This window comes from Cataglyphis hispanica, chromosome 18 (genome assembly GCF_021464435.1).
Source record: "Cataglyphis hispanica isolate Lineage 1 chromosome 18, ULB_Chis1_1.0, whole genome shotgun sequence".
In the NCBI taxonomy this organism is placed as follows: Eukaryota; Metazoa; Arthropoda; class Insecta; order Hymenoptera; family Formicidae; genus Cataglyphis; species Cataglyphis hispanica.
Window position 1 is genome coordinate 554,528 of NC_065971.1, and position 22,203 is coordinate 576,730.

General features: G+C 37.8%; 1 protein-coding gene across 2 annotated transcripts in view; it reads left to right on the forward strand.

Moving 5' to 3' along the window:
• LOC126856440 (hemicentin-2-like) overlaps positions 1-21,523 on the forward strand; it is a 93,172-nt gene extending 71,649 nt beyond the window's left edge. For both annotated transcript variants that reach the window (XM_050604926.1, XM_050604927.1), the window contains exons 7-13: positions 2,094-2,369; positions 2,645-2,804; positions 5,467-5,801; positions 7,636-8,002; positions 17,760-18,008; positions 18,794-19,074; positions 20,245-21,523. In XM_050604926.1, coding sequence (XP_050460883.1) covers positions 2,094-2,369; positions 2,645-2,804; positions 5,467-5,801; positions 7,636-8,002; positions 17,760-18,008; positions 18,794-19,074; positions 20,245-20,385 — 1,809 coding nt within the window. In that variant the 3' untranslated portion in view covers positions 20,386-21,523. The remainder of the gene's footprint in view (positions 1-2,093; positions 2,370-2,644; positions 2,805-5,466; positions 5,802-7,635; positions 8,003-17,759; positions 18,009-18,793; positions 19,075-20,244) is intronic.
• Positions 21,524-22,203: the final 680 nt, after the last annotated feature.

The following is a 22,203-nucleotide window of genomic DNA, read 5'->3' on the forward strand; positions in this document are numbered from 1 at the left end:
ATCAATTATTAAATTAACAATTAATATATTACAAAGTTTATCGTTAATTACTCGGACCTGCAACTATTTTATTGCGCGATCCGAATCATATTTAAACCGTCGAAAAGTCGATAAAGAACGATAAAGCATTGGATAAAATATATTTAATTTTAAATATTTTTAAAGAAATAACTGTTATTAAGAGAGAACTCCTTTACATGGTGTTTAAGTTTCACGATGTTTAAAATAATTGCATAGATAATAAAGTGTAGATCGATATTATAATTGCAGGATAACTTAAATTGAGTAACAACAATGAAGAGATAGTTGATAATTCAATTTATAAACTGTTATATATAACTAGCATAATGTAAGAAAAATATAATCTATTCCCCCAAAAAATACAGTTTTATGTTGTATGCACAGGATTTTTAATTAATCAAATCGTTCACACACACACACACACATATGTATGTTTATGTCGCGTTTTATTTTATTTAAAATATGGGCTCTTCAGAATATATCTATTAAAATAGTTTAAAATTTTAACCATTTCCATTGTCATCACGTTATAAAACGCTAATTTTACGTATGTAAAAATGCATTGAATAAGCTTCGCTAATAAAAATATTCAGCATTTTTGCATATCAGGATTTTATGATGACAGAGCAACGTTAGCCTTTTGTGCTTATTTCATATATTTTTACTGTGCCATTATTTTATCCGCGAGGGAAAATATTTGAAGTACTTGTGACGATATTACCACACATGATAATATCAGAATATTTCATAAAATATTATATTACAAATTTTTTCAGCTGTTACATGAATAAATACATTCGTTAGGCGAGTTAAGTTTTTTCCAATTTGTTTAGGATTTTCCCAATTGAAAATCCTAAACAAATTCTAAAAAGAACATTCTCATGCATGACGCGTGATGCGAATAAAAAAATGCATTTTTTTATCTTCGGATTTTACGAATAAATTGTGATATCGAAAGATTGATATTTGTATACGTCTTTTGCGAATCTCCTGTTCTCCGCAGTATGCGTTTGTATTCGGAATCGTAAATTCTCGCTTTTCGCGAGATACGTCGAAAAGTAATCAAGATAATATCGCATTTATGAGAGATTTCATTCGCGCAAAAATCGATTAAGTAAAATCTTTTTTTTGTCACGTCCGCGGGAGTCCTCTTAGAAAGCGGAGTTAGGAAATACCGTGTTGATAATGTTGGACCGACGTATGCGAATAGTGTGACCGTAACGTCACTCTACGTACGATCTACTTCTGCACAATATATCGATGCCCGTGTGTTGGACCGTCCAGAGGGTTTTATCGGGAAATTCGATCGCGTCGCACACCGAGGTGCACTGAAAGTGCAACGCAGCGAAGCTTACAAAAAAAAAAAACCTAAGAGAGACAGAAAAGCGAGAGAGAAAGAGAGAGGCAGCAACGCCACATTCATCCTGACGAACCATTACTTCCATTCATCGTATTCGCGATACTGATGCCGGTACGTGGCTTTTCCGATATATATGCCCGATGGTGCTATCATTAAAATGACATCGTGAAAGCGGGAGGGACACAAGCCGTGATGGAGAGAGGAAAGCGTCAGCGATGTGACCCGCGTGTCCTGGTCCCTTCATCCTCCATTTCCCGTCGTTGCTCTAAGCATCATAAATCTTGAAAAACCGTTAATCCCCGGTGCTCTTTTATTTCGGCATCACTTCGGTCTAACAGCTCCCAACGATGTTAAATTAATATTAGCAGAGCGCGTGACGCCCTGTGAAAAATGAAACACCGCTTTCAACGCCGGAAATGAGAAATATTCAAATTACGCTTACGAATCGTGCGAAGATAACAGAGTATGTTAATGTGCTAATTAGTTTATGCGATTAACAGATCGAGCGCGCGCGGTTACGCTAATCGCGCAAGTTTTTAATCACTGTATGAAATATGCGCGTTAAAAAATCACACAGAAATAGTTGATTTATAAATTGGTAACGTAAATTATAAGTTCTATTTATTCGGATAAATCAATAAGTCAATGCATATATTCGATTTCGTACTAGTCGAAAGAATCGACTCCAAAATCAATATGCGTTTAATTACAGTATTCGCTCGAGAACAATCAAACTTTGAGTATCCTCAGCTTTGTGCCAACTATAGAGGACGACGGTAAATACTTGACATGTCGCGCGGAAAATCTCGCTATATCTGATAGCGCGCTGGAGGATAAGTGGCGGCTTGATGTACAATATCAGCCCGTGGTCAACTTAAGGATGGGCGAAACGTTAAATCCGGACGACATCAAAGAAGGCGACGACGTGTACTTTGAGTGTATAGTACGAGCGAATCCAAAGGTGTACAAACTTGCTTGGTTCAAGGACGTAAGTAATACACTCTCGCGTGTCTATCACGATACCCGAAGAAACATTCTCACGATATATTTAACATTTTGTTGTACACCCATATCGTTTTGTTCTTTCGTTTATGCAAATTTAATTATTTCTTCATTAGATAATTCGCGCGTTTCGCGTAGTTTTTCCACTACACAGTTTCCAATTATGTGCGAATATTTTTTTTCAAATTACATTGTAATTACAATTAAGGTATTATTATTATACTCATATTCTCTTCACGCAGAATTTGCACATGTTTGCAGGGTAAAGAATTAAAGAACAATTCTACGGCGGGTGTAGTCCTCAGCGATCACTCTCTCGTCCTCCAAGGATTGACACGTTACTCCGCCGGTGATTATACCTGTCTTGCGGCGAACAGCGAGGGAAAGACCGCCAGTAATCCAGTGTCTCTTCAGATAATGTGTAAGTCGCAGGCAGTTATAACACTTGTATAATAGGCGAATTATCACGATCGATAATTGGCCAGAGTAAACAATATATCGCTCTAATGGCATTAGAGCGTATGTCTCTCATAACGCGGCATCGATTCCCCCAATTTCCCTCTCGCAGCTACGATCCCTCGATAATTACTTAATCGATGGTAAGCAACTCGGCAGTGTGAACAGAGGCAAGCACAACGAGGCGTTTGTCGAACGCAGGAGAAACGAACTCGACAGTTAAACCGGGGAATGGGGATGGGGATGGGAAAATGACGGAGGATAAAGGGGCAGACGGGGAGCGTGGGAGATAGGGTGTATAGTTTTCTGTGAAACACGGAACGCGGGTTATTCTATTAGAATGGTCGGTGCCCCTGGTGCCATGGGGTGCCTGGCGTATCTGCATCTTGTAAATGACCTAAGAGGGAAGGAAGGACTGCGATGCATATTCAGTGTATGTAAAGCGTAGCTGAATATTCATGTGTAGGTGAACGCAGACTGGCAATGTGCTAAGCTAGGCCGGAGTAGACGTACGGCGAGGCGTATGTAACTCAAGGAGACCGCGAAATCCGTCCCGATATTTTAAATCCGTCACGTTGTGAGCATGATGACGTCGATCTCTCGCGGGACTTTGAACAATCCGCGATAGCACGGCAATATATGTACGTCACGATTATAGTGTTACAAAACCGCCAAGTCGTGTCATGAGACGCGAAAGATTTTCCCTCGCTTTTTCCAGATGCATTCGAAATATTTTTATATCACTTTCGTGTAATTTAATCTGCATCGCACGCCGATTGCGCGATAAATTCATCACTTGATTGTAAAATGGCATGATGTATCTTTGTGAATAATATTTTAATATAGACGCTCTCTGTGCAAAACTTGACGAAAATTATTATATCTAATATTCTAACCAATTTTTTAAAATGCAACAATTTACAACATAATGTAATTTAAAAAGAAAAAAGTTTAAGAAAAATGAGATATTTTCTGCAATCCTTCTTCATGTTATACGAGAGCGTGTATGAGATAGTAAGATCTGTGAATTCCGTTCTAAACAACTAACTGTTTGCAATGCAAATTGTATAAGTACGGGAAGCTTTCTGGTCAACACACATTTGATTCACAAATTTAGAAGTTTGCTAATATCTATTGTTATACATATGGGTTGGAGTATATTTAAATCTTCATTACTCTAAATTTCTAATAAATTGTAAATTTTTTAATTTACATGCTTTCTATTTTAACAATAGACAATTAGGTCGCGCACATATACATAAAATTTAATTAAAATTTTTTTTTTTTTTTTTTTATCAGCTTCAGTATTGCTGTATTTTTTTTTTTTTTTTGTAGCTTATTTCTAAAGCGTCTTGATTGGTAGTTTTAATAGATAGAACAAAATATTGATTGCTTCTCATTAAATAGTTAACGAACACACGCGATTCTACTTTCAGAGTTTTCGAACATTTATTATGAAACATCTAATTTGTTTTTGCTAAAATGGAGAAAAGAAGGAAGGATATAATGTTGAATGTTTTACAAGCGAGACAGACTTTGACTCGACAAATTTTTCTGCTTATTCTGAAGAAATTATTCATGTTGTATTTTTCTTAGAAACACATAACAGCGCAAAAATATATTATCCCTCGTTACATTTTCCTAAATTGTACAAGTTAATGAAAAAGCGAATTTTCATAAAAATTTTATTTTTACGAATGGAGGGTAAATGAAATAGGACGGTTATGAAAGGATGCTTGAACAGAATAAACGACCCGATTACATCTCAGGTGGTTTATAAAAGAATCGCGAAATATACCGAGAGACGTATCCAAGAAAGCATCTTGTGAGATTTCGCGAAGCTATTTTCGTTTTAGAATACGTCGCGTCAAACACAAATAGAAGAGATCAACCTGATTTCTCATAGAACTTGGAAAACGATCGTTATTCCAAAATATATGAGATGCATATATGAGATATCTTGCTTCGAAATAAACAGACATATCCATCCAGGTGATATACCGTAACTCCGCTGCAGCATCTCCCTAACTTCTCATCTTCGCAATTAATTTAGTATCGCATAGACTGTATCAAATTGCAAGCAGACAGTCTCTCTATCCGTGATTCCCAGCCTTCGATCGTAAATCATCACTTCAGCCATGTGGGACTTCCGCATGTCATAGCCTATCGCAAATACCGATGTCAAGGGAATTTCCTATTAGACTATCGATCGACCGTTGCAGCGAGCTGCTTCTTCTTCCGTTTGACACTCGCTGATCTCGCTGGGATATCGACGGCGCGCGCGAGCATCAATACCGGTACAATGTATACCGGAACGTCAGAATATCCATTTAAATCGCCGCTAGTATTATTTTACGACAAGAACAGAATGTTGATTGATTTACGGTTGTACGCACGGTTGAGCGCAACGCTGGGGAAACATAAATTAATCAGAATCGCTTTTTATGCTTATCATCGGACAATGAAATTTCTCGAGGCAGAAGAACGTAGAGACTGCATATACTTTGTTATACATTAATCTTGACAAGCGGGCCATAAATCATTCCTATATACTTCAAACTTTGCGCTACCTCTATCGTTGTTCGTAGAGAGGCCACCGTTGGCAAAGTACGCGACTTTGTTTGCAGATGCGCCGGTGTGCAAGGAGGGCAAGAGCGAGGTGGTAGTAGGCGCTTTGAAACAGGAAACCGTGTCATTAGTGTGCTCCGTGGAGAGCCATCCGGCACCGGTGACTTTTCACTGGACATTCAATAATTCCGGCGAGCTCGTCGAGGTACCGCACTCGCGTTATTCTCACGTATCGGCTCCGGGCACGCCATCCGTCGCGGACAACCTGAAAGAGTACCAACAGTTTCACGGATCCAGACTCAACTACACACCGGCCACGGAAATGGATTACGGTACGGTGGCATGCTGGGCGAGCAATCAGGTTGGCAAGCAACGAACACCCTGCCTCTTTCAGGCAAGTACTTTTCCGCCTGTGCCTTTTCGCTTCTTTACGTACGCCACTTCCGACGTGTGATTCAGAATTTCGTGCTCTTAGCTTTTTAATGCACACGTGCACCGAATGCATGCGAATAGACGTGCGATAAATGCTTATATTGAAATATAAAAGATAATTTTTTTTTCTATTTTACTATATTATGATTATGTAGATTTCTTCGTCAATCTCAAGTCGATCGAATAAAGCTTTCGATGCAATAATCATTTTTGCATAATTAAAAATGAGAGCTTCTTTGCAAAATACATTTCACGAGGCAAATATGGGATTAAGCCATATTCTTGAATTAATTTCAAATTAATTTTAACAAATGTTAAAAATTTACAAGATTTAATTGTACAAAGAAAAAAAAGTTGTCGAAAACTACGAAACGACATGTGAATGATAAATTTTTTTACTATAAAAGAAAAAATTATTATCAATTTATCAAGTCACTATCAAATTATGTTTTGACAACTCGTTACTAAATTTTAGTAAATACGTAACTTAATAAAAAATTCAACTGTGTTTTGAATCTCCTTTATAATTTTAATTTTTTTATATTTTTTATATTTTTAATAATATTTAATAATTTATTAAACTTTAGTAAAAGCGTTGAACATTTTTGTATATTTTATAATCTTTTGGCAAAAAATTCAAAACTATGTTTGAATTCTTTTTATAATTTTATCTTCTTTTTATTTTATTTTATTTTGTTTTCATGAAATTTATAAAACATATCGCAACTAATACGGAATACGTCATATCGTTGCGCAGAACCGATTTTAAAATTTATTACAGCAAAGAGATTATATTGCTGTATTTTTATCCATCACAATAAATATTTCAATTGTATATATATGTACGTTTCACTAATATCTTGTGCAAATTTCATTTATAGGGCCGTAAAAATGTTTGTTTCTTTTACGCGACAAAATAATATATTCCTTTATTAATATTTATAACATCTTATGAATAACTAATATTTCATTTTTCATTAAATATATTTCGGAACGTCCTATAAAAATTTTTTGCACGATAACTTTTTTATCTTCGGATATTGTTCTATACTCGTGAGAGAAAGGGAATTGTATAGTCCTTGTCAGATTGCTTAACATGTCATAAAAGAAAAATTCTATTCGTGATCGCAAGAAATGATTTTATCCGACACGACGTTCATCGTAATATCAAAATTTCTTTCAATCTGATATCAAGAGATTTTCTTGATTGATAAAACTGTAACACGAAGCTCCTTCGATTATTGCTCCGATTACGATTTAGCTGTGCCGATCTGATAGTTAACCATTCTTATTCTTCAAATATTCCGATATTTACAGGACGTACGTCATGTTGCCAGCTATTTCCTTCATAAATTTTATACATTGTACACTCTGGCATCACTATGCTCCATACATTTTCATTTTGATCGATCGACAGTATCTACAAAGAAAGCAGGAATTGCCTTCTTTGACGGTACAAACTGTACTCGTATCTGACGTGCATACGAGAGTCTTCGAACGTGTGTAAAGTCGTTTATTGCCGCTGTAGAAAAGATCGATCGCTCTTCTATAAGACTATGATAGAAGAATGCACGATGTACAAGTATAACTGTTCAAACTTCTTGTTAAATTATGTATGCAGTTACGCGCGATAATAAAAATATGGCATTTAGAAACTATGCTAAAAAAATTTCTATTCGAGATTTGAGCTTTTTCTTATGCAGCGATTAAACTTTGCTCCGTTTGTAGTGCGACGAAGAATGTATTATTCAAACTGCAAATATATTTCATCTCGGGCTTGTGTATACTTGTTTCAGGTTATAGCCGCGGGTCGTCCGTACGCTCTTCACAATTGCAGCGCGACGGAGATGTCGGCGCCCCTGGACATGGAGGAGCTGAGCGCGAAGTCGGGAACAGGACTGGTAGTCCGATGCCTGGAGGGTTACGACGGCGGTCTTCCTATATACAGTTACCAGCTCGAGGTTGTGGCTGACGAGGATGGAAGTCCGCTTCTGCTAAATAAAACTGTGCCGGCAGGTCCCAATGGACCGACTTTCGAAGTTGCGGGATTGACGACAGGAAGAAGCTATCGACTTTATCTCTACGCAATTAATGCGAAGGGAAGGAGCGAACCTGCCATTCTCGAGCCAGTAACATTGAAAGGTGTCGCTATGTACACGACTGGTGAGTACATTTAGCTTCTCAGAAACATTTTTCTATTAATAAAACTTGAAAATTTTTATAAATTTTAACAATTTTACTGTTTTATTTTATTTTATTTTATTTTTTGAGATATGTATGACGAAAAACTTGGAATATCGTTATATATTATCAATTAAAAAATTTAATTTCCTGAATTTCAATAAATATTGATTGCAAGAGAATAGAAATTTAAGCTTCAAATATTGAATAATATATACTATAAAATTGTTTAATATTGATAATTTTATAACTATTTATTGCAAAAATATGTAGTGGCACGTTTTGAGAAAAACTACGAAAAGTTTTTTCGTCAGCAGTAATGATTATTCTCGTAATACGTGTAGGTAGAGAAAGAGAGTAATTTTAAAGTAAAAACGTTTTACTCGAACAAAGTTGCACAAACAAACTTAAAAACGCAACTTGTAAAATTACCGGATGAAGAAATCAGTAATAATATATACGAATTTGCTTTGCAATTATATTACATACATTCCTTTATAATCTCTATACGTTCTTCATTATGTCCAAGTTTCTTACATTAAAAATATGTACGCGCATTACTATCCTTTGTTCTAGAAAAAACTTATGGCTCGTTAATTGCCTCGTCCACATTGCGCAAAACGCGCATTTACACATTTTTTACACAGGAATACACAGATCTCTCGCTAATAGCGGGGAATGAAAGAGATGTATTCGTCAGCCGAACCGGTTTCCTTTCCCAACTTCCTACATTTACGCGCCGATCGTTGGTTGCTGCAACAATAACAGTCGCGCTACGGATTTTTTTTTTTTCTTTTTTTTCATTGGGTACCGCTGAAAAACCGAACGGACGTGCTCTCTGAAAAATGACGCGCGGACCGGCAGGGAAAAAACGCTGAATTTCGCTTTTGACGGTCCATTAGCGCGCGTTCGGGGACGCGGTGCGCGTATAGCGCCTATTATACCCCTGATAGACGTCGCAAGGATAGCGGATATGATCGTAATTTCACAAATACTGCGAACAGACGCGCCAGTATTGCAATTAGTCGGTTAACCGCCCCCGTAGTCTCCTCACCGTAGTCTCCGCGACAGGCTCACACTGCGGTCGGCGATGTTGTGAGCCGGTATCGGGGTAGGTGAACGAGGGGACGAGGGTGAAATTCTGGCGGCGAGTGGAGGTGGAAGCGACTGCTGGCAGTAGCTAGAGCTTGTAATGCTGAACGCAGCACAACGCAACCGCAGGTATCGGACTCTGCGGACCTTGCAATTAACAAAACAGATTACTCTCAATCAACGAACACCTATACCCTGCTTCGGTGAACGCGACGTGACAGTTTCACTGGCTTTCTGCAACTCTCCATGCGATTCCGTGGGGAAATAGCAAATAGCGCGTCTGCATTGATACACGTTGAGTTGAGTTACAGTTAAACTTCTTACGTTGAGCGGCGTAAGTTAGTCAAAAGAATTCAAAAATAATAAAATTTATTCAATCAGAAAACGAGAGAAAGAGAGAGAGAGAGAGAGAGAGAGAAAGAGTAAATATTTATTTTTATAAAATAACAAAAATTATCTAAATAATTTGCAGATCTTAGTACATAATAAAGAAAATGAAAAATTAATGTTGCTTGTTTCATGGAGAATACAAATTTTTGTCAATTACATAATATATTCATAATCACGGAATATTATTCTCTATATAATCTTCGATGGATCAAATTTGAATTTATCGAATTTTTCTTACGGTTAATTGAAATTGTTAAAGAGTAGAGAATTCATATATCAAAGAATTGATAAATATACTTATTAGAGGAAATAGCTATTCGATGTCAATAAAGTCTTTCATGTAGCTGCAAAGGGGAAACGTTCCTTGACGCCTCGGTATATTTTCCGGTAATATTGGTAGCGTTAAACCATGTTGCAAACTTGAAAGGCATCAAACTCAAAGAACTCATCGTCTGAGCACCTGTTCGTGCTGTCGCTTGTCGACACGAAAAAGCCAAAACGCAAGAACGTAATCGCCGTCTTGATCGATGTGCTATAGACTGCATTACATACCAAAAATTGCTGGAAGGTTGGCGTGCTCGTATTTCGCTGCAACGATCGGAAACTAACTTCCGCTCCTTTAATACGCGAAAGCAAAAGGTTGTTTGGCGCGCGCATGTTTCGGCGAATATCCTTAACTGAGAGCGAATACTTATAATAAATTCAACAAATTTTGCACTAGCGCCAACGAAGCCAGTGCATACGAAACGATCGGAGAGTGTAATGTTTGCCCAGACATCCCGATTGACGGCACTTTGATCATTCCTTTTCCCATTTACGGCGAATGTTTGATTATAATGGACTCTATCCGGCCCGGCTCTCCGACAACGTAATAGAAAGTCATTGGTAACATACGATCGCGGGTCAACACGAGGTTAATTCAGTTTACCACCGATTTCCAACGCCGCCAACCACGTAGTCCCGAGTCTCGCCACCCTTGCATCTTTCTCTCTCTCTCTCTCTCTCTCTCTCTCCGCATCCTCATCCCCTCATCATCGTCGTCGTCGTCGTCGTCCTTCACCACCGGGTCCGACCCTCCTTATTCTCGGCCTCCTTCCTTCCTTCCTTCCTTCTTCGCTAATTCCGACACGCCTGACTTTGCACACTGCCTCTCTGTGTGCGAGGGTGGCGAGGTGCAAATATTGATTTGACGACCGTAACCGGGCGGCGCTGATTTGCCCGAATGGCGACCCCGTCTACAAACCATCGAAGCCAATTTGCGGGCTCTCTTTGTATTGTTCCCGTCTAGTATTGTCCTATAAAGCGCCGCAGGGGTCCGTTAGCGACAGAAGGCACTGCCAGTCTTTGTGCTGCGTTTTTTAACGTTTTGCTTATTCTGATTCCCCTCAGACCAATATTCTGCTTTATTATTTCATAGCGATCTCGCGCAATATATATGTAAAACATTATTTATTTTTCTCTATGGATATAAATATTTCTTTAATAAAGACTGCTGTTTTATTTTTTTTTTTCACGTAAAAATATAACATTGGGAGAGGATTGTTTTATTAACATTGTATTGAATCATACAAAAGTTTGATAGAACAGACGAAATTATATCACTTGTGTTTTGTATAGAATGGAGGAAAATCTCCACTTTACACTTCTCACTTATCACATTCCGGAAGAAATGCTTCCCTTTTCCTTCACTCCGACAAATCGTTGCGGTTTGCGGGGAGAGATTTTCCATGAAATGTTTTTGCGTACCTTATCGGTATCTCTTGTAAGGAAAACAAAAATTATATAGCTACGAGCGAAGGAAACGCTAGTCGGTAACGATACTGACACGCTAAGAAGAAGATATGATTCGAGTGGAGAAGTTTCTCTCGCTACTGCGGGGGAGTGAGAAAAACGGTAACTCGACACGGCACGCCACGGTAGCGCAAGAAAACGAACACGAGGGGTAAAAGCGGTAAGGCAAGACGGCGTGGTTAAGACAAGTAGGAAGAAAATTGTAGCAGACTCTTTTGCGCCCTCTATTTCATAATCTTTCATTGAACGTGCACCGGCTGATCCATTAGGAAAATTAAACGGACGGCGAATATTCTTGCCCGCCCACGCGAGAACGTGACTTAGACACGACTACGACCTGCGGCGGTGCTGTGAAAAAATGTGAAAGACCTTTTTCTTTTACCGCTATCTTTCTCGAACGCTAATGTCTGACGGAAGAAAAGGCAGCGTCGGGCGGAAAAGCGGATGAGAAGCAGGAGACAGAAACGAGATACAGAGAATAGAAAGAGAACATAACGGGAGAGGATACTCTTGGTTGCTAGGGGCGATACGCGGATATTCTTGTTGGAAACTCCATTCGCATATATAAGTCGCGTAACTATCTAAAAAGGATTACCAGAATTAATCCTAAAAGTTTCGTATCGGACGGGGGGGATGCGATAAATAACGCGATAAGAATTTATGCCAGGTATTAGATATTACAAGTTGCGAGTTTACCCTCCTTTATATTCGACACCAGAACCTCTAAATGTAAAGACACCGTCTTAAAGGAAAGTGAACGTAATTATCTGGAAAACAGGGATAATACTTATACAACACGCTCGGTTACCATCGACCTAAAGGAAAAGAAACGAACGTATCTTGGAAACTAGATTCTTTTCGCGAATCGATCGGAAATTCTAGCTCAAGGTTCTCAAGGTCTTCCGAAAAGTTCCTTCGGCATTCTCGCGCGTAGTAGAGTCGGTTGTGTTTGGCCCCGGGGCTACCACGTGGACGGTTTCAGAATGCAATTCTTTCGAAATTGCTTTCGGGCTTCCATGGAATTGCTTCGATTTGGAACGAATTACTTTACCCGTCTCGAAAAGCGGCGCACTCGCGTCTCGCCACTCTGCTCTTCTTTTCAGATAGCGAAAAACTTGCTCCGCCAAATCCCGCTTTCAAACTCCGTTCACACAGCGGCAGTCTCTGATTTTCTCGCTTGTTTCTCTCTCCTTTATCATACTTTTTTTTCACTCGAATACGTGAATGATGAGGGGAAAAGGAGAAACCAATCGATGCAGAAAGAGGTTCCAAGTAGTTCGATTTATCGTGCTATGATTGACATTGTTTTCATACGCGCAACAGGCCGTACATCTTCGCGGAGGACGCGACACGATTCAACGACAAGATAAACGAGAACGTCAATATTAACTCTTTTTCCTTCCCACTGCAGTGGGCTGAGATACGTCGATGCTTATACAGCGGATTGCTGACGGACAATATTTCAAAACGCTACGAGAAAGTTGTTTTTGCGTGTTCGAAAAATTTAATGTGTGTAATATATTTTATAATGCAACTGTATATACTTTTGCTGAAATTCTTTGCTTCGGGATACACTCGATCTTGATAAAATGCGCGAAAAGTAATATCTCTTTTTCTTAGCTGTAACAGAAAAATAATTTAATTAATTATTGTCAAAGAATTTTCGATAATACTGTGTATTTGCGATGATGAATATATTTTAATGCAATTTTGTTAAATAATGATATAAAAGAAAAGACAATAAGAAGATGAAATAAAAAAATACAAGTTATATTTATATTTTATATATATTCTTTTTCTCTCTCTCTTTTTTTTATACGCTAATATTTTAACGCGCTATTCCGAAAATTTTATTTTAAACTGATGTCATACTCGCGCAAGAATCTTAAGTGGAGCCATTCCCCTTTATCAACAAGAGCGGGGACAGTTCCTTGCAGCGTCAGATGTCAACTAATAATACCTGAATGCAACTCTCGCGCTGCGAGAGTTTGCTTTCTCTGGCAGTCTGCTGACAGATTTTTTTGAATGACCAGTAGCACACTGTTCCTTAACACGGGTATGCACAACAACGTCGAGTGGCTCAAAGAATTCCTCCTAACGCCGTTCTCTGGCGTCGTCGAGTTCGCTCCTGCTTTATTTACGCAGGTAAGACAAAGTGCATAGTCAACACGACGCGCGGCAAAAGAGCGGCTTGAGTGCATTAAAATCCTGTTTAAGGCAAACAATTGCGCGCGCGCACTCCTTCTCCCTTTAATCCTTCAACCGTGTGACGCGAGTTATTATAATAATTACTCCAAGTCTTACGAGGAAGCGGACGAATATTTTTCAGAAACAAAAAACTTCAGTGTACTTGCCTCGCTCGTTTTCACGATCAACCTTCTTCTCTCTCGTGTTAGTGACTTATATTTTATTCAAATAAAGTCTCCGATCCAACGTAAGAGAGCTGTTATTTATCATAATTTTCCGCATAAAAGTACAAAATGCAATCTCTAACGCTGTTTGGCGCCATTATTATTATTTATTTATTTATTTTTTTTTTCTTGCAATATTATATACTTTTACAATTTTCCACCACGATCGGGCAACTATATCCCCGTAAATGCATCGGCGCAATCCTGCAATTTTGCACTAGAAAAAGTTTAATTACTCCCCGTGCCAGGGACATATCCTGGTGTAAACATACTGTCCGCGTGTCGGTTGTACAAGCGGGAGACAGGCAGTCCTGCTCTCGACTAAATTCTTTCATGAAGGGAACGCAGCAAAGCCGAGACGTAATGTTCGCTTGGTCGCCGGATGTCATTCCGCTTACTTTCTCTCTCTTTCTTTCTCTCTCTCTCTCTCTCTCTCTCTCTCTCTTTCTTTCTTTTTCTATCTCTCCTTTCTTTTTTTTTACTTTTGCAGTCCGCGAGACGGAGTTTAAATTGGTCCGCTTTCCGCCGGCAATCAAAGTCTAATCAAACTTTAACGAGTATCACGAATGCTCCCTGGGTACCCGTCAAGCCGAGAATTCCAGCTACCTTTTGTCTTCTGCAGGACTGTGGATAACAATGGATTTACGATCCTTTTAAAAATTTCAACGACGCCGACGGTGGCCAAGAAGCGGTACACCGGGATTACACCGGCTGCTTCTTTTTGTCGGTCTTTCTTGCGCGCGCGCACCGGTTTGCGCGAAATTTACTGGCTTACCTCGATCAACGGTTCGACGATCTTCTCTTTCCATTTAATTGAATTGTCTAATTGGCTTCAAAATATTGTTATCGCATATTAATCGAATCATTCGACTTTTAACCGAGAAATTTTCGTCTTCTCAGATTTTACTGTCGATGTTTCCTTATGGCAATGTATGCAACCTCCTATTTCTTATTAATAAACTTTGGCCGTTATGTTTTCACAGGGTGAAATTTTATGTATTAATGCCATGCGTCTTAAACGTCTTTTTCTAGGGAGCTCTTAAGAAGCGCCTGTCTTGAATACATCCTTTCGCTCACTAACATTTGCATAATGGACTTTTGCCGAGAATTTATTCGCTCGCAATTTACGCAAGCACGCAACGCTTTTGACGAATATGCTGGGATTGTTAATTCCAAATAGCGATTTAGTCCGACAAACAATTGGAATTCGAATTCAGAATGCACTAATATTACATGTATACTATTCGTTTTAATTTAACCGTATAGTAGTACAATGTTGAATTCTAAATAAACCGCGTGACTGCACCATCGTGTACAATTATACCGAAAATTTTAAATGCTAAAAAACGCTGCAGAGAAGGTTGTTTTTGTATCTTGATTTTTTTTCCATTATTTTAATGCAGTTTTGTAATTTGCGAAATTTTGGAAATCAAATGTCTTAAAATTTTCGTTAATGATTCGAGATTTTTTTTGTCGCTTCATCATAATATGCAATATTCATACAGCGTTTATCGAGACCAAAATACGTAAAATATAATCTGCTCGAAAAGAAACATTAATTTGCCAAGTGGATGCATGTAGTATATAACACATTTTCTCTTTGTATATAATTATACTTTTATGAAATTACTTGCAAAAATAAATTGATTTTGAATTTATTACATGTTTTAATCTAATAATATTATATTATAATATTATAATATTATAAATTTACAAATCCATAAATAATAAAGAAAAGCATTTGTTACGACATAATTAACTATTATATATTATAAATCTGTTAAGAATTTACAGTATTTTTAGCGTCTAGATTATTCTTTGTATAAATATATATTATTATTACTAAATACCTACGTTATACCTACGTTTAAAATATTTCAATAATCTATGATTAGTGAACGCAATTTATTCGCGATATTAGGGTAATCATGTTGAAAAAAAATATTTATTACTGCCTCGTGCTAACTGCAACTGCAAACGACAAAGCGGAAGCATCAAAGTTATAGCCTGTACTTGCAGTCTAGGAGCGATTTCATTTACACCGTTTCATTTCTTTGAGATCTTGAATGGGCTGCGGTCGGTTTTAAAGCGCGAAACGAGCTTTAAAAGGCGCATCACACAAATACACACACATACACACACACACACACACTGTCTTTTCGTATTTTTAACTAAGCTGCAAGCTCGTCGCTTCAGAAATTACCGCTCGTTTAAGCTTTAGTTATCGCATGTAATGTAATAGCAGAGTGTGGAACTTGTATTCATAATATTCGCCATTATTACAGCTATTGCACCAATGTAAAATGACAATAACACATTTTGATAATGCATGAATGTCATCTATTATGTTAATTATAATTTCGTCCTATTTCATCTCGCGGTATTGCGCATTTTAACAAATCAAGCTGTATTATATTCTGAAGGTATGTATTTGAAATGATAACTTGCATAGATTATGTTCATAGTTTCAGCTAAAGAAAATTCAAATCAAATGATTGACGATAAATGAGAAAATACAAGCAAACATAGTCTCTAATACCTATAATGTCTCACATATACGAGCTAGTTTACATTTATATGTGACGTTCACGAATCGATCGTAATAACCCGGACAGAAGATAAACTTTTGCACGAATACTTTTTACAAGAGAGTATTAAGAAGTATTTTTATAGGCGTGTATTAATTGATGTAATTATATTCTTTGTAAAACTTGCTAGAAACACGCACAAACAGATACTTGCACACGCAGAAAATGTGGATCAGCAGGGCGTAGGGGTTTATATGTTGCACAAATATAACAGGAATGCCTATGAAGGGATTGAGTTATAATGATAGACATACCTACGTTGATTATTGTCGCGCTTATTAAATCGAGCGCTTGATATTAATGACGCTTGTCTCTTTGATAAACAAGGAGATTACCATAATGAAAATAGGTCAGTTATGCACAAAGGAATGCTATCTATGTTATTTGATGAAATATTCTTCTGAACAGAAGAATCATGAATATATGAATGGTTCTACAGTCCACGTGTATTTATTTAAAAAAGGAATAATACACAGCTATGTTGTTAAAAGTTAGCTTTAATAAAGAAAATAGACGCGGAGTAAACATAATTACGAATAAGTTGAGGAAATATTGTCTAGAATATTAATAAAAGATGAAAAAGTTATGCGTATGTAATCACAGCTGGAACATAAACTGGACTCTTATACGATCAAAGTATACAATATTATGATGTTGCGTAATATTTTGCCACGATGTAATCCAATGAAACTGTAACGGGAGAGAAAAAAATACTGGAGATATAATTTTAATCGAGTTTGTCTTATGCAATAAACAAATGCGAAATTGAGTTTGTTGGCATAACAAACTCAATCGCGTCGAACAGCAGTTAAAATCTTTTTTTTCAGCACGGCTCAAGCTGAGCGGCATTATCAGAAAGAGTGAAAGGAAGAGAGTTTAGCTCTTGCAATCAGGCTACTTTCAGAACAGCGCTTTGCGATATATACCAAAACAGCGCACTCGTTCAACGATCTCTTTTCAATCCACAGTCGTACGTATTCTTTGTGCATGGCATTGTCACGCGTCGATAATAGGGAAATATTGAATCGTTTCCTTTCTCGTACCTTCATTTAAGGAGACAAGGATAAAGGTACGGTACGCCTGGAAAAATCATTTCCGAGTATGCCGGAACGTACCACATTTATTACAATTCTCGGTTTCCGTTCACGAATTTGCAGCAACCCAGCGAGCAGCGCAACACAATCCGCTGGTAATTGGAAAGTACGATAAACCGACCCTTAATTCGTATCGCCATTCCCCTTTCTTCTCTCTCATTCGATACACGAGAAAGCGAATGATAAAAGGAAAGTTACGAAAGTAACGCTTCCTACGAGTTGCCAAGTTCTACTCCATATTGAACAGAATGTAGGATTCGAGAAAAAGGGGGTGGAAGTTGTTATATCGCGAGGAGAGAAGGGGAGGGTGGGAGAAAGAAAGATCGATAGAAGTTCCAGTTGATCGAGCATTTTGCATCGACTGTCGCGGCAGGCAACACCAACGCATCGATGCTGAATCCGTTGTTGCTGGGCTTGGCAGCCATGGCGACCCTTTTGGCCCTGGCCGTTGCTGGAATCCTGGCGGCGCTCTACCGGAAGCACTCCACCGGCCGACCCGGAAGTCCAAAGCACGCTCCCATCGTATGCGAGCCGCCTAATGCAGGTGCAACCACCCCAGTGCACCCTCAGACCAAACAGGCGGTCGATGACATCGATCCGGACATCATACCGAACGAGTATGGTAAGTCCCCATATTGGCCGATAACCCAATTGTTAGAAAAGAATTTGCTTGTGCGTGCGTATCTGGTGTAACTATTTTTTTTTTTTTTTTTCTATATCGACGACAATATATCTGGGCCGTTGCATTATTTTCAGTGTCACCGTCAATTTTGTAAAAATGATCGAAAAGCCACGAGAGAGAGAGAGAGAGAGAGAGAGAGAGAAAGAGAGAGCACTATAAAAAATCTTTAATTTTTGAGAAATATGAAATGATTAAATTTGTAATAAATGTCATTGAATTCTTTTACAAACTTTTATTATATGCAACGTATTATATTGCATATCAAATTCTGACATTATTTTTTCAATTACGATAACAAGCACGTAATGTTAGTTTTTGTACTTTATATAAAATAAGCAAGTCTGTGAAACAAACTTCTCATTTAAATTCATTTCAGCGCCATGTTACTTTTTCCATGAAAATACATTTCCATTTGCGATATTAATACGCGAACTGCGTCGGCGGGCGAGTTCCGCAAATAATGATAATATCGAGAAAACCAGATTGGATTGAGATGCTTAAAAATCGAGATATTCCTCGTAGAATTCGCGTTTCGTAATGAAAATTTCATCGACCGGTGAAAATCTTCGTCTTTCTCGGCGCGATAAAAAATATCGAATCAGTCCCGAGATGGTTGTCGCATTTACAAGAGATAGTATTTATAAAGCAACCGTCCCTTTCTTAATTTAATCGACTAAGCGGCTCAGACGTTCGTTTCTGCATGGCTTCCGTAAATCTGTCCCTAGAAAGAAGACCCTTAACGTACACCCCCGTCTATAAGACACCACCACAACGAAGAAAGAAGGATCGCGCCACCGATGAGAATGCCTCACCGGAGAAAAGGCCGATTGTTCAACACGGTCTGGACCTGCCTCCGGATCCGATGTTGACCGACTGTCTGCCAACGCCCACCCTAAATTATCCGCAAAATCATGTGCCTCAGCAAAGCACTTATAATCATCCGCCCACGATGGCTGATTTTAAACAGATGGCCATGGACGCCTACAATCAGCGTAATAACCAAAACGTAAGTGATTAAAGATGAAGACTAATCTCTTTGTCAAAGAAGCATTTAGTGGGCTGCAATTTTTACAAATAATTACGTGTTGTGTTTAACAAAAACAATTGTATTAACAAATACAATCATTACTTGTGATAATAACTTTGCATTAAAGCATTTATTTTTTTAATATTTCTATAAAATTTATATAATTCTTGTTCAATTTTCCGGAAATATGCAAGCGATGCAAAGTTAAAAATAACATGTTAAGTTGAATTATGCTCGAATATATCGAATATGCGCAACGACTTTGTAATGCTTGATTCGATCTTGGCGTTCCCATTAAAATATTGCCTTGTCTTTACTTTCGTAAAGCTAAATTAGAGCGATTGTTTTAAATATTAGAAGCTTGAAGCGGAGCGATGCAAGTTAGTCGCGAAAAGGAATCGGTTGCTTCAATATGCGGCAGTCTCCCACTTTAACTTTTCCGGTTTAGCAGAGCCTTGAGTTATCTGCGCTTTCGTAAGTTTAATTACGTCGAAGTTTTCTCGATAATTCGACGAGGCCAGCCTCGATGCACGTAACTCGTCTCGTATTCGACTTCCGCTCTTCTTCTTAAGTGATCGCTTTCTATTTAAGTGCCTGAATAATTATAACCTGCTAGACAAATGTGAGAAAAGGAAAGTTAATCGGCAATTTTTAATTATATCAAAATTACATTCAAAAAATCCTACAATATTACTAATTAATATTTGTTAAAATTCTTATCACAAATAACTATAAATTTATAAATGCCTAAAAATATATAACTGAAACGACAAAATGCAGCAAGATCGCAAAAATACTCTTAGGCTTTTTTCTCTATTCAGGAAATTGCAAACATATGTGACATATGTCGTTTCCTTGATCGCGCATAAATAAGTGGGAATATATTCGAATAAAATGGAAAAAAGTAGATTACTTGCTGTCGCGCAAATTTGCTGATTTATTTGAAATCTTTTCTTTTTTTTTTTTTTCTTATATGACTTATAAATCTAATTCAAATCTTGAAAAAAATCTATTCATGAATAGATATTAATATCTGCATTAAGTATATTGCACAATTTTTATACATCAAAATAAAAATTATGCAATATATGTATCTTTATTAATCAATAGAATGGTCTGATAAATATCGAACGTGATTCTTGCTTTCAGGTATATTATAGCCTTCAGAGGACGAGCAAAGGGCTATCGATGCCACAGAGGCCCGTTTCATCGTCGGTCTCCGCGCAAGGCAAATTCCATCAACCGGAAGTGGTGACTCGCTCGAATCGGATACAAGAGAGCTGTATATAAGTTCGGGAGGAATTCCCCTTGCGGGGAATCGACCTCGTGAGCTTGTAAATCGCCGCCAACGATTATATTTACACGCGTAAATGTAAACGAATACGGGCGGAGGAAAACAGAGTTATAGAGATCCACCCACGTGGATTCACGAGACGCGAACGCGAAGCGTGCTATCTTGCCATAGTTGGAGCGCGAGTTACAAACTACTCCGCGAAATACACTTAACGTTAACCAAACAAAACAGTAGAGAGAAACGGATGTGCGGTCGCTTCGGATCGTATTGACCGGGAACGCGATCTCCTCTCGAGATTACGTTACATCTCCATGTCCTGCGGCTGGCATATCTACATTTTCATAATTTTACCGAAAAATCGAGATAAACGACATTAGTAAAATAGAGGGAGTACCTATACATGTCCAATTTCTTCACTGCCATATACTGACAATGAGGTATAAACGGTATTATATCGTAACGTACAAAGAGTCTAACCCCTAAGTAGTTAACATCAATAACAAGAAGGAAGAGAGATGAGGCTGGGTTAAAGTGAGCTGAGAGAAAATTTCAACGGCGGCTTTATACTTTATTCATACTTCCGGTTTCCAAGTCGCACAAAACAGCGTCTTTTTACATGTACTTCACATACTAATTCTTTTGGAACTTTTACAATCTACAAGCTACTTTCAGGTTGCCCTGACAGTTTTATAAAATAATACAGTTAAGAGAAGAGTGTGTATTATCTACGATCAAAAAGCTTATTCTCCAGCCTTACTCTCAAAATACTAACAATATTAACGTGATCGTATTCGAAGCTCATCAATGCTCATGTTTTCTTATGCAAAATTTTTATAACGACCCAAGAAAAGACATATTCTTTCGAAAGACTTCGCCGAAACTCGAGAAAATTCTCTCTTAAGGAGCGACGACTTCGTTCCCGATCACTGACGCGGTACACGGACGTGGGTTTTACTGTTTATATAAAACTAGTTTTTGTACAAAGATCTATTGTAAATAGACACGAGCCTGGCCCTAGAATTATAGTCACTAATGTCCGAATTTCAATCCGTTAAACGTTAAGCTGAGAAATGTCCGATCGCGTAAGATAAAACTCGATGGCATACGAATACGAATAAAGAGAATACGTTTCATCTGTTTTACACAAATGAGTCTCTCATTCGTTTGTCTTTTCATTTAACCTTTCATTACTCCTTTCCATTAAAATACAAGAATATATATATATATAAAGGGACAGAATTCCTATGATACGTAAGACAAATTTATTCGCGCAATGTGCACACTTTCATTATGTCTCTCATATTATGCATTTTAAACGTTAAAGAAATTTCTCAATATATAAAGTACGAGAGTACATGTTACGCAATATAAACCTAATGCAAAATGTAATTATATTGCCTTCATATTTCAATCAAAAGTATATTTTGATGAATTTTGTCATGCTATCAACGGATCCCTTTTATCATCAACAAATATTTATTATGAATGACAAACCACTTGATATTATTTTTCGGAAAGTATGTGATCGTAAAAATCATATGAGATACTACTTCACTTTATTTGCATTTTTATTTTTCAGGTAAGTAAACACACTTTTTTAATATACCATCAACCGCGAGTAATTATGGAAAATGGATGCATTTAATAACGGTAGAAAATGTAAACGCGTTCAATGTCTGTCTCGATACATCGAAATGCGTCGACATCGTGGAATCTCCGAGGGAAATAGCGATATATTTGGCAAAAAGAAAATTGCCATGGGCGAGACATATCGCACCATTTCCTCTAGATAAACGCGTTGCGAGACGGCTGAA